Source organism: Erithacus rubecula, assembly GCF_903797595.1.
Source record: "Erithacus rubecula genome assembly, chromosome: 1".
In the NCBI taxonomy this organism is placed as follows: Eukaryota; Metazoa; Chordata; class Aves; order Passeriformes; family Muscicapidae; genus Erithacus; species Erithacus rubecula.
This window is the reverse complement of record NC_136658.1, coordinates 110,238,465-110,256,663: the sequence shown is the minus strand read 5'-3', so window position 1 is coordinate 110,256,663 and position 18,199 is coordinate 110,238,465. Positions and strand designations below refer to the sequence as shown.

The 18,199-nt window shown below is 38.0% G+C and overlaps 1 protein-coding gene across 1 annotated transcript in view; it reads right to left on the bottom strand.

Annotated features, from left to right (window-relative positions):
* HLCS (holocarboxylase synthetase) overlaps nt 1-18,199 on the bottom strand; it is a 112,212-nt gene that overhangs the window by 83,220 nt on the left and 10,793 nt on the right. Inside the window, exon 5 of the mRNA XM_079312375.1 lies at nt 15,825-16,007. Coding sequence (XP_079168501.1) covers nt 15,825-16,007 — 183 coding nt within the window. The remainder of the gene's footprint in view (nt 1-15,824; nt 16,008-18,199) is intronic.

Genomic DNA, 18,199 nt, shown 5'->3' with positions numbered 1-18,199 from the left:
CAAACAACTTTTAAACAAAAAAATTCTTCACAACACATTCAGAGTCTGGAAATATATGAAGTACTCAAATTAATCCAGTTTTTAGGAAGTTTTTAGAAAACTCTTTTAAATATTAACTGCTTATAATTAATTTCAGGCCATTATTTTCACCAGTGGTGTTTTAGTTCACAGGGTAAAAACCCTTTAAAATCCCCATTTCTCCACTCCCTCCTTTCCCCATGGCCTGAAGAACTTCATAAAGATTTTATTGTCCTACAACTGAGGCACATTTTCATTTCATGTTCTCGTGAACTGGAGTTACTTGGCTGGTACTTGCTGTGCATTCCCAGGATTCTGCACAGCCTGGAAATCTGTTTCAGCTTATTAATAATATTTTTATATTTCCTAAACTGAGACACGGTGCAAACCAGGAGATTTCAACTGCACAAAGCACAGAAGAACATTTAGAAAGATGGCAGGGTTGGTAACTTTTTGAATTCCCAACCTAAAATCCTGAGTTTTTAGGAGTCTCCAGAGGTTATTTTTGGGTTTGGGTGGTTATTTAGCTGAAGAGAGGCAGAAAAAGCTCATCATTTCTAAAAGATCATTCCAGAGACTTAGTCAAGTGCCTTATTTTTGTCTCCACTCTTCAGTGTGTTTTTAAAAACAAGTATTGCATTACATAAACACAGTGCATCATCTCAGCAGAAACAGCCACGCACAGGAGTGGATCCATTTTCCCAACTGATATGTGGAATACTTCATCCAAAAAAGGGAAAGATTTTTAACAAAGTGCTGCAAGGTATCCTTATCCTCTTTATTGCAGCCCCATTGCTTTGAACACGAAGCATCTTAGATTTCAGCCCATTCCTGGACTGCACATCCAGCAACTGCTCATAAATCCCTGCCTGAATCGGAATCCAAAATTAAATTTAGCTCTAAAAAACGCCCTGTGTAGGCAGAAAATTCATTTATCCAACGGGCAGCAGCTCATCCTGGGAAACAGGATGGTAGGGGACAGGTCAGGATTCAATGATTGATGAAAAATAAGTCAGGATGGTATTTTTGTAGAGAAAATAGTGAAAAACGACAGTCAATAGGTTAAAAATAAAACAGAAAAAAATTAATTATGGCCTCCACACTGAGTTTGTTTTTATCTCATGTCTCCTGCTTTAGCAGAGCTTTCCATGTGGGAATTGGGATGCCAGGAGAAGGATGGGAATGGGTGCTGGAGGTGCTGGAGGTTTGCTCAGCACAAACCAGATTTGAAGGGAGGAACGAGAACTGTAAGGTGCATCCCAGATTTTCCTTCCTTTCCTTCCTCAGCTGCAGCAGAACAGTCTGGAAACAATCTTCCCAGCAGCTGCTCTCATCAACAAACTGTTTATTGTAAGAAAGTGGCTGGGTCAAAGGTTAAACGTCATCCAGAACTGAAAGCGTAGCTGTAAAATAAAAAAAAATAAGAAAAAAAAAATACAACAAAAAAAACCTCCATGCACATAGGAAAAAAAGTCCATGGCATTGGGAAGGGAACCATATTCAGCTGAAAGGCCAACAGTCTCCTTCAGCTCTTCAGTTGTTTTTAATTTATTAAAACTCCTTAATTTGAGGGAGTGAGGTTTTAGAACGCTGCACTCGCAGTGATTTGGAAGCCTCAAGGTTTCTGTAAAATTACAATTTACAGTTCAGTCTGTGTTTCCTGGTGAAAAACACCAAAATGGAGTTGTGCTGAAATTTCTAAAATGTTCTACTAGTGCTGACTCAGCTCCATACCCACACACAACAATAAAATAAAGATTTCTCTGATTTATTACAAACGCGCCGTCGACGCGCTTCACAAAAATCCAAATTTCGGCTCGGTATCGACAAATGATAAAATTTTATATTAAAGCACAGGATACTGAAAATCCCAGGGTAAAATCTCATTTAGCAGCGTGCAGCTTTGAATCTCAGAAATTAAAGAGTGCAGGAGCAGCTCGGAGAGGGGAACTGGTCCCACACTGGCCCCGTAATTGGGACACGTTGGCTGCCCCAGCCCATAAATCTGATTTTTGAGAGGAAAGGACCCAGAGGAACAAGGTCCACCTTTGACACAACATCACCACGGAGCACTTCACCCAAAGGCTGATAAATCAGAGCTCTGTGAGGTGCTGATTTATCCTACCAGAAAAAAGGTGTGAGGAATTACGGCTCGGGAGTTTAATTCTTCGTGACACCTACTTTGTAACAAAATGGAGATTTTTCTGAAGGAAAAGCTTACAGTAAATTAAACCTGTGTGCAACTGGGCTAAAAATAATCCTAGGCAGAAAGGAAAGGCCATTCCAGTTTTACACTAAAATCTGAGCATTATGCATATTAAAGTGGGTTTGTTTTTTTTTTTAAATTACATAATCAAAGTCATGTTTGGAAGAATAAATTAAGATATATATCTAACCCTAAATGCTGTACACATATACATTAAATTACTCTCAGAAGTATTCTGTATGGACTAGGGAAAAAAAATACAGAAGAATTTTGTTCTTAGCTAATAGGGCAATAAATTAGATGCAATATATTCAGCAGCTTAAAGGGCTATCACACAATACTATTTTTATTTGGTACCAAACCTTTTTTATTTATTTTTTTTTAACCAACAGCAAAATTGTTTGTTGAAAATCTTGGAATTAGCAGTAGAATGATTAAAGTAAATAAAACCTAAGAAAATATTTTTTCTTCTCACTGATAATACCCAATTCTTAGCTGAAGGTTTTCCAGCAGGTTTGTTTTGCCTTTCAGCAGGGTTACACACATGAAATGTGAATGAATTTAGTGTTCATGAATATGAAATAGCAGCACAGGAGCCAAAGATCCTCCTCTCAGCACTGGAAACACGCTTTCAACTCCAACAAGCTTTCAGCTGGACCTCATTTTTGCCTCTTCTGAGGAAAAAAAAAAAATAAAAAACCACCTCCCCACTCTGTCACACTGGAGGGGTTTTGGAGCTGAAGAAATCTCTGTGAAATGTGAAGGTGAAACCAAAACACATTTTCACATGGACACGACCCGGGGATTGCAGCACGGCCCCAAACTGATGCTCAACCTGGGCCATGGGTTTTATTTTTTATTTATGGATTTTATATTCCTTTCTAAAACACATTCAGGATGACAGAGTGGCTCACAAATTACAAAAGGAACATCATGAAAAGGAAGAATTTTTGGGAATTATACGCTGTAATGGCAAGAATACGCTTGGTCTGTTATCCTGCTCTAAAGACAAAACCCATTATTAAACCACCACTAATTCTCATTTAAGATCTCTTTGCTAATCAAAAGCATTTTTTTAAAGAATTAACATGACAGCATGGGACTATTTTTTTAAAAAGTAAAAAAAAAAAAAAAAAACAACAAATATATTCTTATTAAGCAACTTCATGCTTCAAAAATCCATCGTATACATACACAGCAAAGTAAAACTTGGATAGCAAACAGAGAACCTTGAAAGAAGCTTCATTAATGTCCAGTTCATCAGAAATTAATAAATTTTTCTTACAAAACATGGTTGAAAATCCAGCACTTAACCCAGTACTCACACAAGGCTTAGCTGTGAGAATGGATGATAAAATTCCATTTACAGCCAGCCCAGCTGTGTGCTTTTGAACCCATTGTCATTATTCTCTCCTTTTTCAGCCTTTTCAGATTCAACACTTTCTCCTGCTGGGATTGAACTTTGTTCAGAGCAGAAGGAATAAAATTTTTCCCTCTGAGGAAACCCAGGAAGATGGAGACCAAATCCTTGGATTTAAGGATCCCAGAACGAGCCCCAGAGCCTCTGTAGGAACTGAAAGTATTTCTGGGAGAAATGGAGAAATAAATGCCTCAAATTTAATTTCTCCTTTAAAGTTGGGCATAAAACTAATTTTACACCTACAAAATAAGGTCCAATTTTATGGGACACACCCAGGGTTTGCCTCAAGTCCAACACACCACGAGCTCCTGCTCCACGAGGCCACATTTGGATTTCTGTGCCCAAACTGAAAACTCAGCACCAAAATTCAGGATTTTGGGAAAAGAGACACTCAAAACACCCACAAAGACAGACCCAAGGCATGAGAATTGTTCTGCAGACCCAAACACAGGCAGGGAGGAGCATTTCTGACAATGGCACATTCTTTATTCTGCAGGATTTGGGATTCTCCTGGTTTTTTTTCCTGAGGATAACCACCTGTCCCTGCCCCTGCAGACATCTGTGCTCCAGCAGAGTGGACAGGAGTTCATCCAAAATGCAACACTTCATGGGGAGCCCAAAGAGAACTCCAATCTAAAATCAAACCACAGTGCCTGCAAACAGCTCTCACTTCTGGTTTTTAGGATTTATCTAAATTGCACACCTGAAAAAGATGATTTTTCCACACTAAAATTTTGTATTAATCCAAGCAAGGATTCACTTTGCTTCATTCTGTTTAGATTCTTGAATCCAAAACTGGTTTTGTTTCAGCTCTTGCTTTTCTAAGACTATCCTGATCTTGTCCATTTTTCTTTTTAGTGTCACAAAAGGATCCAAAATTTTTAATTCCATCACAAATCCACTCCAAAGATAAACTTTTAACTGATTAAATATGAACCAACTTTGTTGAATATTGCTATATTAAAATGAATAGTCCCAAACTGAATGGGTAACTTCTAAAAATGAATTGTCCTGAAGGAAAAAGTTTCAGGGATTACCTCAATAAGTACTAAAATTAAAAAAAAAAATTAAAAAACAAAAAAACACAAAGGAGTTTAAAATGCACTTCCAGAATAGCTGCACACAAACTAATGCACTCAAACCAGACAAAATCTGCATCAATATGTGACATTTAGTGATTAATTTATCCTTGCTTAAATAAAGACAGTTTGGATCTGTTTTTTGAACATAGATCCTGGGGAATGAGCAAAACAATTATTATTTAATTTGGAGTTTGAAGTTTGATGTGTACATTCAGTTTGCCAAACCAGTGGGGAAAAAAATATCAGGATTGGGACAGTGGCTGTGAAAGTTAAACTCTACCAGCAAATTATCAAATGCTTCTAAAAGGAAGAAATGTCTTTGAACAGATGGAGATTTTTTTTTTTCTATGGAGCAATAAGGGCAGCAATAATTACAATGAAGTTTAATACAGCTCAAAAATGTTTAATTTGCTCATCCTGGGCTGCTAATTAAACAGAGTGGGTTGTGCTGGGTAGAAAAAAGCTTGGAAATATTTAGTGTAAAGTCCAATTACACCTCCAAAAGTGCAGCAGAGACACCAAAAGCAAACCCTTCTCTTTTCTGGACATTGAGAAACCAAAATACCAAATCCAACAGTTTCTCTCCCACATTTTTTAATTAGTTAATATTAGTTTCAATATCAATGTCTTATTAGCAATAGCTGTTAATTTCAGTATGGTTAAAACAGTAGAAGGAAAAACCTCCCATAATTGCAAAAAGCTCCCAACTACATTGATTTAAAATAATGACAAAAATACTCTGAAGGCAGAAGTTTTAAATGTTTCCAGGTATTTCTAACAAAAACCTTAGAAATTCAAATATTAATTTTAATTACTGCTTATGGTAACTTTGGGGAAGTGCCTCTTTCTCCAAAGAAGCAAAAAAAAAAAAAAAAAAAAAGAATTACCATTTGATTCCAGCTACTGTATTTTCTTTTCCATCTGCAAACAATTCTACTGAGATACCAACACCTAAAACTCAATTAAAAAATTGAAAAATATCCATTTCAAAATTCTCTCTGCAGCTGCTGCTGCTCCTGACAGGGAGCTGTGGTACATTCACTAGTCCTAATACCAACAATTCCATTTTCCAAGGAAGAAATATCTTCCAGACCAGAAAAATGCACGGGTAATTGCTCACTTCATGTAATAAGTTCTAAAGTCAAAACATGCCAGATGCAATTTTTTATTTAGATCTTGACAATCCTGCATCAAAACACAATTATTGCTCCTTATCTTGCAGCAGAATTTCAGAAATACCTCCTGGAATTAATTTGCATCGATTCTGACTCCATGGAAATGCTGAGACATGCTCCCAACAAAGAGTTTGTAAAAACTCTTGAGGATCTCAAGATGTTTTTCAGTTCCTAAAATTTGACTTTATTCCATAAGCAGGGAAGATCCAGGCACAGCTCATGGAATGAGACACTTTCTCCAGCTGAATGCTGCTTTTCCTTTCAATTATTTTAATAATGAGACCAGTGTAACTTTTTCTACTTATATTATGACCTGTTCATCAGTTGAATGGTAAATTAAAAAAGAAATTGTGATTAATTTCTTTGTTGCAAGTGTAACATCAAAAAACAATCAGCAAAAAAGAGCCATAAGTGAACAGTTCAATAATCCACATTAATATCCATATATATCCATAATCTCTCTTTCTTTCTCTCAGCAAATGAAAACAGTTTTATTTTTCTTTAGTTTCTCTTTGTCTGAAGTTGTTAAAATGGAATTCTGCAAGTAAATCTATATTCAAGGGAAAGAAGCTGAATAAAAATTTACATGTGGGTTGTTTGTCCAGCAAATGTTCTGAGATTCAGCAATCTGTGAAGCCACTTGAAAAAACTTCAGTTTCTAAATAATCTAAACTCCAAATTTATGTTCTCACCATATGCAAAAATCACAGATTTATTACAATTAATACTCTCAAACTGAAGAAAATATTCTTTTCCGTGTTAAAATCTCAATACTGATCCTGCTAAGGCTTGGCTGTTGCTATTATTACAATTATACATTTATTTGGGGTTTTTTTACAAATTAAGAAGTATATTCTAAAATGTTTTCTGAAGTAGTTCTTGAAACATTTCTTAGATAAATTCAGCAGCACAGTTTAGTACAGACTTGAGAAACACCACACACTAGAGCAGGAAAGTGATTCTCAATAAAACAAGCTGTAAAAATCCAACCTTGTCCCACATTTCAGCAAAACTACTAGTCCAAAGTAGCAGAACTTTTATAGCTAAAATGATGAGAAATGTACATAACAACCAGCAGCTGGAGGCAATGCTAGAAAATGCAATAATAAAGTTATTTTCTCCATGTTCAATCTTACTCCTTACCTCTGCTCTTCAGCTGTTGCCCCATTCCCCTCTCTCCTCCTCCCACACAGCCTCTGCTTTTTTTCATCTGCTATCAAACCACATCCATCAGCTCTTCCTCCTGCATTTTTTTCTCTCCCCAGAAAAAAAAAAAAAATGTTCTTATCCTCATCAGTCAAGGAGCATGCTCTGATTTACACACCCCATGGAGAACTCTCATCCCAACTTTTCTCAGGGCTGGAGTTCTTCTCTGGTCTCCTCTGGCACTTGACTCACTTTTATTATCTCATGTATTTAGTAACAGATAAAGAAAGGAGATGATTTCTGAAATTTGAGGTAGACTATATGACTAATACAATAAAATGATACACAGATGTAAATAATTATATATTTTAAATATATTAACACACATATACACAAGACTGTATATAGAATTATAGAATTATACAGGTGCAGGACCAAACTTCATCCCTGCTGTGGATCCTTTAGGATAAAACTGTGACCAGCTGAAATTCCTGAAATGAAATCATCTCATCCTGTGAAGAACAGCTCAGGATTATCTAATTGTAAAACACAGGTTGCCCTGTACACAGGATACTTTTCCTGGTAGAAGAAAAATACATGTACCATGAAAACAGACAGCACAAGATACATTCTGATTTATTTTTTTTCCCTTCTGAGAAAACCTTGCCTCAATCTTCCTGTAATTCCTTTGTCATTCATGTCACCAGCCCAAGTGCCAAGTGAGTACAGTGGTTTATTAAAGTGGAACATGTTCTGCTTGTTGGGAACACCCACTGCAACCCCAAAAAAAAAAAAAAAAAAAAGAGCTTTCACAGGACACTTGCAGTAGAAACTACAGCAAACTCTCTGATTTCAGCTAACAGCTGCTCTTTAATCAGCTTTTCACTCTATAAGAACTGCATCATGTCAGCCAGACAGGCACATGCCAAATTCCACTGCCCCTGCACCTGGAATTTCGTGATTTCCTCAACATGTCAGAAATCATTGCTGGAAATGAACTGTCAAAGGAGAAACCCAGCAATCTCCAAGCAGCTCCTTCTCCATCAACTGCTGGCAAAACTCACACCTGATAATGTGGGTTTTTTTTGGAGTCTCTTCCCAGGGACAAACTCAGAGAGCACCACAGTGTCTTTAAAATCATTAATTCTAATTAAACTCCCATCTTAATTCTCAAAAATAAATCCACCTTGAGAAACTTCAATAATAAATTTTGTATTGTAGACTTTTTAATTTTTTTTCTCATAGCATTACTGCATAACTGAATTGTCAAAGGAAGAAAACACATTTTCAGAAGACCTGAATGTTGCAAATGCAGCATTTCCAAAGCAGCTGAAGTTTGCAGTTTTCCCTTTTTTGTAGAGCAATATAACAAGATGCTTTTATACCCTCTTGGTAACACACATTGATTTATCTACATATTTATTCAACTTTCCCCTTTAATTAAAACACATGTTAATTAAATATATATTCTGGCCATAATTTGCTTAGAAGTGAGGCTACAAAAGGAGCCCTAATGAAACTGTCAGACAAGAACTGCAACAATTTCCCATTGTGGGAAGGAGGCGTCATTTCTGAGCAATGGTAACTCGAGAGGATCTCAGGCTCCAGCTGATGCCAAGCCTGCTCTCATTTTCCCAGTCTCACTTCCATAAATTAGCTGGACAGGCAGGGAATCTTGAAGGGTTTTTTATATATTTTTTTTTTTTTATGTTTGGAAATCCTCCACTTTTGTCAGATCTTTGCCAGTGAGGTCAGATGGCTGCAGATTTGTCACAAGTCAGGGATTGCTGCTCTCCCAAATCTGCTCCAGGGCAGCCCTGACTCCAAAGGCTTTAGCAGGAGTGCTGAAACAAAACCCACACCCAGCCACTTCAACTAAGGCAGAACTGACAGCTGAATCTGGATCCATCTGCCACACAGGGTTTGACTTTTTAAGTTTAGATCCCCATTACAAACTCCAAGATAAAACTGAAATTAAGAAAAATCAGCCCCACCACTGTGCTGAGTAACCTGTACTCAAGAAATGCTCAGGCCTGGTGCTGCTCTCTGCCATCTCAACAGGGAGAAGTCAGCAGCAGTCTGAGATCACAAATGTTTTAAATATATATATTACATAAGCCATTCTGGGGGGGATAATGAAATTTTCCATTCTCTCCAGTACAGAAGGAACATGCCTGGTGAAGAAAGTGGTTGTGAAGTATCATGCACACTGACTGGAAGCCAGCCTTGAAACATGAGAGAATCCAATTCCATGAGTGGCACTTTGGTCAGATGCCAGCACATCATAATTCCACATCAGAGTTAACTCCACAGAAAGATTAAATGCTACTCGGTACAAAAGGCATTAACTTTTAGTTCTCACAGCAGCATAAAGACCCTTTTTATGGAGATTGCTATAAACAACATACTTTCTTGCACTCCTCAAAGCTTCCTGCATTTTCCAAACGATCCCCCAAAACATTTATTGAATCAATACACTGCCCAAAAGTTGTTTACAAACCATAATGCAAAGAATGCTGTTCATTATTATGTGCCTACAAATGTGCTTCGTGCCTGTTTAACAGGAACAGCATGTTTGCTGCCATCAAGAAAGAAAACAAAATCTGAAAGTAGGGAAGTGTAAAATAAAGGGAATGTTTGCCAGATTTCTCTTTCCCTCTCCTCTAAATACAGGGGAAATATTCTCTGAAGATAAACAGAAAAATAGGAAAAGGTATCTTTAACCACCACCTGGAATTACTTGGCTCCACGTTTGGAATTCCCTTCATCTCCCATCAAGATCTCTTAATTGGAAATGTTTTACTGTAGTCTGACACTACATGCCATCAGTTCTGTGGAATTTCAAAGGCTGGTTTAAAACTGAGGAAATATTATACAGAGCAGTTGCTGCAAACATGCAAAGATATTTTCATGCAAATCTATATACAACACACTATGTATAAAATGCTTTCCATCCCTTCCCTGTTTTTTCCCCTTGAAATGCAGCTCAGAAGTGTCCCCTGCTGGCAAACACCTTCCCCTCACTACAGGAGATGTAGGAAAAGCCTCCAGAGTTTTGGGAGCAGCAGAGATTCCTGGTGATTTTAACAGAAGGACAACACTGAAGTAGCTCAGCTGGGCAGGGACACTGGTCAATACTGGTGGCTGCACTGGAAATACCTGCAGCATCCCAGCTTTTCCTTCAAAAACAGCTCCAGGAGAAAGGCTTTAAGAGTGAACAAATTAGGAGATAACCCAGCCTTGTAATAATTAGAGAATTCCAGAATGGATTGGGTTGGGAAGGACCTTAAAGATCATCCCATTCCCACCCCTGCCATGGGGACACCTCCCACTGTCCCATTGCTCCAGCCCCAGTGTCCAACCTGGAACTGAACATTCCAGGGATCCAGGGGCAGCCACAGCTGCTCTGGCAATTCCATCCCAACCCCTCCCAGGGAACAATTCCTAATTCCCTATATCCCATCCAGCCCTGCCCTGCTTCATCTATTTACAGGAGGCACCAAGAACAAACTCATGTCACTCAAATCCTGTTTCCCACCAGGATAAACAATCTCTCAATTGACCACTCGAATTTTTGTCTCACAAATCAGTAAAAAGTCTTTTGTAGTTTCACAGCCATGTTGCACTATAGGGTTGGTTTAAAAGCCTGTGAACAAACAGCCAAGAAAATTTTCTTGAAAAATTTTAAAACTGTGTCATTAGTCATCATCATTATCCTCATGACCTCTACTTGCAGTCACTATTGCTATTCCTGATATCATGGAATTATCAAGATTAGAAGAGAACTTCAGGATCCCCCAGTGCCACCCCAGGGCCACCAGCATCACCCCAGCCCTGTCCCCAAGGGCCACATCCAGCCTGTGCTGAGCACTGCCCCAGACAGTGACTGCAAACCTCCCTGGGCAGCTCATCCCAATCCTGACCACTCTGCCAGGGGAATTTTCTTTCCCAATCTCCACCCTGAGCCTGCCCTGCTGCAATTTGAGGCCATTTCCTCTGCTCCTGTCCCTGCCCCTCCTGTCAGGGAGCTGTGCAGAGCCACAAGGTCCCCCCTGAGCCTCCTTTTCTCCAGGCTCAGCCCCTTCCCAGCTCCCTCAGCCCCTTCCAGGTCCTTTGTCCTTTTCATGGCTCTCTCCAAATGCAAAGAACTGCTTGAATTACCGAGGGACATTAAATTGACATCTTGCCTTGAAAAATTGTTTTGTTCTGAAAAAAAAAACAAACTTTTTGTCTGTGTCCAGAAAAGGAGAATGAAGATGGGAAAAGGGCTGGAAAACAAATCCTGGGAGGAGCAGCTGGACTGGGGAAAGGGCTGAGCCTGGAGAAAAGGAGGCTCAGGGGGGACCTTGTGGCTCTGCACAGCTCCCTGACAGGAGGGGCAGGGAAAGGAGCAGAGGAAATGGCCTCAAATTGCAGCAGGGCAGGCTCAGGGTGGAGATTGGGAAAGAAAATTCCCCTGGCAGAGTGGTCAGGATTGGGATGAGCTGCCCAGGGAGGTTTGCAGTCACTGTCTGGGGCAGTGCTCAGCACAGGCTGGATGTGGCCCTTGGGGACAGGGCTGGGGTGATGCTGGTGGCACTGGGGGATCCTGGAGGTCTCTTCTCACCCTGATGATTCTGGAATTCTGTCACTCTCATGTTTCACTGCCAGGGCTGCCTTGGCACAGAAGTACCAGTGAAAAGCATCCTGCCCTGGACTAGTGCAAAACCTGCTCCACAAACTCAGCTTCTTTTAAGCTTTCACCTCTACCAAATACCCAAAAGTTTACAAATTCAACTCAAGAACCAACAGTTCTATGAGGAATCTACACTAATAAATAAAAATGTGCAGAGTAATGGAAGGCTGGGGAGAAAGAATAAAAAGATGCTAAAACACAGAAAATTTCTTCCACCATGGGACTGTCTGACAAGTGGTACAAATCCTCACTTGGGTACAAGAGGAGATATCAGTGAGATACAAAAACCAGACCAAAGCAGCTCTGAACTGTTGAATTTGGATACAATCCCTACATAATTTCATTATCCTGAGTGCTAATGAAGCAAAAAGAGGAAAAGAATGAGGCATAGACTGTCAAAAACCACATTCTTGGAGAACAATTCCCTTCAGAACCACACTCGGCAAACAGCAGGAATTATGACCAGAATCCAGACACTGACACATCCTGGGATGGCAACACTGAAAAAAAATTTGCTTTATGATTTGTGTAGCCCTTGTGGGTTTGCAAGTTTTTATTATGAAGAAACAAAAGTGAATTTGAGGAGGGGAGAGGGAAAAAACACAAAACCAGCGAATGCAAACCCCCCCTCCCTGCACAGGCAACTCAAAGCCTTGCAGCCCAAGAAATTCCTTTTTATTAAGGAAAAGAGCCCCAAATCCATGGAATTAAATTACAAATATTTCTAATTGATTGCACAGCTATCAGTCTTTCAGGGGAGTTTTACAAATACATTAAATCCATTCCCCAAAAGCAGTAAGGTGCTTCAGTAAATACACATTTTTATTGGTATAGATGCATTGATACTGCTTCATCTAATTGTTTTTCCTTGAAGCTACTTTTCCTTGAAAGATATTTTCATTTCTAGCCAAGAAACAAACTGGGAAAAGCTTTTCAAGTTCTCATTTCAATTAATACACATAATATATAAAAAAGTAAAAAATACTAGACACCAATGATTTATTAGTGATTTATTCAAGTCTCTCACAGCCTGTTGCTCATTTAATATTTTACTCAGCTCTCATGTTAATTCTGAGCCAGAGAAAGGAGCAAATTTTCTTTCTGGAATAAATAATTCCAAAGAGCTCTTGGTTTTTTTTCTGCTGTCTGTAAAGCAGGGATGATGCTCATGCTTTGAGGATAAGAGAAAACAGGAAAATCTCCCATTTTGCACATTAAACATTTTTACTTCACTTATAAACCAAAAACTTGGACAGCAACAAAAACTCTGGAGTTTCAGTGTAACTACCCTTGAACTAGCACTGAAAATTAAAAAAAAAAACAAACCCTGAAGCTGAATCTCAAGTCCTACAACACCCATGAATATGTATGGAAATATTTCAGCAACAATTGTCTCAAAATGTACCCTGAAATCAGGGTTCATTATAGTGTTAGCTGAGAGTTCAAATTTCCCATCCTCAAAGGAAGATTTATTCAGGATAAAGTAACTCCACATTTTCTTGGCTGACATAATGGACCTGGAATTTCAAAGCAGATGATGCCACCCCAAAATCAAGACATGAAAATCTGCTCTGAGCTGATTCAGCTCCAGCTACTGAGTTACTCAAATACACAAAAAAAAATATTCCAGCCTGAGGAGTTTTCACTCAAATTTTCAGATGAGCAAATGTGTGGGTGTAACAATCCCTAATGGGAATAATCACCACTGGGACAAACTTTATTTTTCAAGGAGTTAAATCCTCAGTTTGAAACCTACCCTGAAACTCCCAGCCATAAAACACAATCCTGGCATTTATGTCTGGAAAAACTATCCTTGGAGATGGCTGAAAGAGCAAATATTTGAGAGTTTAAGGGCAAAGCTGCAGAAAAAATCAGATCTCTATGCTTGGGGCTGCCACTGAACATGTGGCAGACAAAACTCCAGAGCTTTGGACACTTGAGTCCCCCCTCCCCACAGGGACACAGAATTTCCCCCTCCATTTGCTCAAAACTGCTCTGCAGCCCAGCAAGAAAAGAAAAGACAAAGGTGCTGGGTTTTGGCTTCAATACTGGCCTCTAAAATTATATTTATAATCAAGTTGTGTAGATGTAATTAAGTTTTTAACCAGCATTTCAGTTGTTCTTCATCCAAACGCTGCCTTTGATGTTGTGGCAGAATTCTCCCTGCTAAAAACTCAAATTCTTAAAGATGGACATGAACATCCATTATTCAGACAGCAGAGCTTTCATTTGAATTGAAAATATTAAAGCATTAATAATAATTTGTGTTCTGCTCATGTTTTGTTGGTTTTTTTTTTAATCCATGCAGCAAGACTGTGGCTTTAAGGCCCATGAAAGGAAAATTAAAACTTCAAAATGTGAATCTTAAGGAGGAGAAGAAAATAATTTCCAACCCACTCCTGAAAAGGCACCAAGCAAGACTCACAGAGTGGAAAAGAACATCTTAAATCCTTAATAATAACATTTATATCAATCAGCAGCATGGGGTTATTAACAGCATCTCAACAATGATGCAGAAAAACAAATTGTCCAGCAATTTAAGCAAAGGGAAAATCAGGAGAAGCTATTTGCTCACTGAATAAAGTTTAGAATTTTATTTGATGACCAAAATGCAGCAGAAAACAGGTCTGGTGAAAGTTCTGAAGTGACAAAAAATAGAAGAAGCACCAAGGAAACCCCCCAGAACAGGGGACAGCTCTGCTGTAAATTAAAGAACTCCCCAAACCAGCACTTAAAATTGAAAGAATTTTACAATTACCCAATAAAAACCCCCTCAGCTTTATTTTTTTTTTCCTTAATGGAATAGAAAATGCAGAGCAAACCCAATTATTATTTCTTCCTCATAAGCAAAAGGAGTTTGGGGTTCCTAAAATCAATTAGAAAAATCTGAGCAGGTGAGGGGAGCCAGCAGGTTTTAAACCCAATGGAAACTCCAGTTTGGGGATGAGGAATCACCCCTGAGCTGCCAATCTCAGGAATATTAAAAGTATTTGTCATTATTTTTGGATCTGTTAACAGGACCTTGTTTGATCATTAATTGACTCATTCTGGCATTTTTATTACAGGGAAGTCTTAGAAAATCACCCCAAAATCACTTGCTGTCAATATAATTAAGGATTTCCCCCAGTAATTCACATTTTTGGTATCTCCTGGGAAAGCAAGGAGAACAGGATGGATGGAGGAAAAGAAATAATTGGTGAGAAATCTGAACTCTGACACATAAATTATTTATTTTAATCTGCTCTCTCTTCATTAGGAACTGTTGTTACACACAGGTTGCAATTTCCTTTTACTTAGGATTCTGGAATTACATCATGGCTAAAGGAAAAGACATTAAAACAATAACTACAAACAGCAAAACTACCACTAAAATATGTGAATAAATCAATTAAAACCATATTAAACCACTAATAAAGTTTAGGAATAAAATAGTTTATTAATAGAATTTATTATTAAACTTAAAAAAAACTATTTGGTATAAACTTTATATATATATAGAAAGTGGTATAAACTTTAACTAGAGAATATACAATTAAAATATCATTACTTGATGGTCTGCAACCCTGGAACATGCCACTAGATGGCAAGTTTGGATTGAAATTAGCTGAATTTTAATTTATGCCATGTTTGAAAAGTCCAAAGGCATTGGATAGAAACAATTATGACAAAAAAAAACAGTAAAAGAGGAGAACAAAAATAATAAATCAATTCTTGTGTCTGGAGCATATTTAATATAAGTCAGAAAGGTGAAATGGGTTTTAGTTTTGTTTATACTTTGCCACACAGATAATCAATTCACAACAGAAATTTTTTATCTTGATTGAAAAGAAAGAAGTTTTTTAAAGCAGTTTTTTCTGTGGCTCACTACAGCCTTAAAAAGGAACAGCATTAAAAAGTTCTTAACAGAAATGTAACTAATATAGAAATATTGTAAAATTAACCTGCATGGTGAAATTCAGAACTCCTCCTAAACAACACATTAAAAATTTTATTGTTTTGCTTACCTGGAATATCTGTTGAAAACCCTCCAAACAAAAATACCAGAGTTTAAGAGAACCTGAAGAATTTAAGAATTTCCCTGGCAGGGTTAATCTCAACTTACCTCATCAGGAGAGAGCAGATAAATGGGAGTTAAAGCAGGAATTTCACTCAATTCACAACTCAGCCCAAGGCACGTCAGGAAATCCTGCAGAATTTCATATCTCTTGGAATTGCTCATCTTGAGCAAATTAAAATCCTCTTCAGTTTGCACATCCATGGAATTGCTGTCCAGCTCCAAATGGGCCTGGCAGGAAATATCAAAAAAATAAAATCAGTTTCCAATTCAGGGATCACAGCTGTCAATACACCAAAATTTCCTCTGAAATCTACCCAAAATTTCCTTTCTTAATAAAATTTTGCTGGATCAAACTTGTATTTAACAACTGAAATTTAATATTCTTCTTTTCAAGTCTGCCAGAACCAACAGCAAGTTTGGACATATTCTGGCTTGTACACACTAAAATTAAAATAAAATTAAAATTATTATTAAAATTGGAAGAACTTTTTAAAAGTTGTACAAGAGATGGAGAACTCAAGGAAGTCATGTGAATTTAGTGGGAATCAGTATGGATACTCTAAAAATGTTGTTACTTTCTCACCTGGCAGAAAAATCACTCCTCATGATTGAAGCAGATGCTTAAAAATGAAATTAAATGCAAGAAGGAAAAAAATCCTTCCCAGACCTCCTGTTCTGGCTCTTTTTTCTCTTTTCCTTTTGTGTTATAAGATATTTCAAAGCCCTTGTGCTCTCTGCAGATTCATTTACTGCTATTAAATTAAATCCTTATTTTTGTTTCTTCCATTTTTGCAAAAATTCATTGTTTTTTTCATGTATTTTACATATTTTCATTGAAATTCAGGGATCCCTGGCAGTGCCCAGTTCCAGCCTGGGACAGTGGGAGGTGTCCCCATGGCAGGGATGGAATGAGATAATTTTAAGATCTTTTCCAACCCAAACCATTCCATGATTGTAAAAAAAAAAATGTTACATTAAAAAGGAAGCAGGACACACCCACCCACCAGAGGTGCACAGAAAAAAAAGGAAAATAAATCTTCCAGAATATTTCATGGCTGATGTCACTGCCTGTCCCCTGGAAACAATAAAGGCTTTTCAAATCCAGACTGGAAGTCATTTAGAATTATAAAATGTCACACTAATCTTTTTAATCTGATTTTTGAAGCTCTGCTCTCTGATGCCCTTTTTTTTTTTTTTTTTTTTTTTTCTGGGAAACCTCTGGAATATTAAGTTTTATTACAGCAGGAGGATCAAATTAAAGGGTCCAGCACAGCAGAATTTGCAAGGACAGAATCAAATTCATTTTCTAGCAGTACCAGCACATAGGTGGCAGAGCTGCCTACAAAAAAAACCAAAAAATATTCTACAATGTCTAAAATCCAGCAGATTTAAGATGAAAAAAGACAAAAATAAGAATCCCCTGAATATTTCTGAGCTCCATAACTGCTACAAGAATCTTGACACCTGATCCCCAAGGAGTTAAATTTCAGTGCTCTGGGCTCCTGAGAAAGTTCCCCACCTAAAATATTGGTAAAAATAGAACTTTTCATAAAGTTTGTTCATATTCCTTAATCTTGCAAAATAAATCTTGCTCTGCTTTTTCTCCATGTGTTTGGCAGATTTATTTTCTAGACTTTGTGGTACCTCTTATCAGCTTTTCCATCACTCAAAACTTTAGCTGGGAATAGTTAAATAATCTCAATAATCAGTGACCAACATTTACCTTCCCATGGAAGCTTCCTCATCCATTATCCAGAAGGTAAAATAAAAAAAAAAAAATTAAGAATACTTGAACTTATCTGTTTTATTTTTTGAGGGTTTTCTTTGGCTGTTTTGGTGGTTTTTTAACCAGAGCTCACACTGCAGAGGCACCTATTTCCTAAGATACTATTTTTAAGTGGAATTAATGATTTTGCCTCATCCTAGATTACCCCAATTCCAGCTCCCAGATTCTCTGAGCTATTTGACAGGTGCAAAATGTTCAACATTTAAAGTTTCAAAGCCTAAATAAGGATTCAAGAAACAAAAAAAGTTTCCAGCAAGGTTTATTCTGCACTTCTTGCTGTGCTACATTTCCTATTTTTGTGGGATTTATTTCCCACCTCCCAAAATCTGTTCAAGGTTTATTCCTGTAGCATTTCCAACAGGCAGAAAGGAAAAGCTCTGCTCTGGAAATGAGAGAATCTCAGAATAATTGGGGTTGGAAGGGACCTCTGGGGATGATCCAGCCTAACCCCTGGGTCACCTGGAGCAGGTGACACAGGAACATCCAGCTGGGTCAGGAATGTCTCCAGTGAGGAGATTCCAGCACCTCCCTGAGCTGTTCCAGGGCTCTGCCCCCTCCATGGAAGGAAATTCCTCCTCAGGTGGAGCTGGAAATTTCTGGGGTTTAGTCTGTGCTGTCACCTGGCACCACCCTC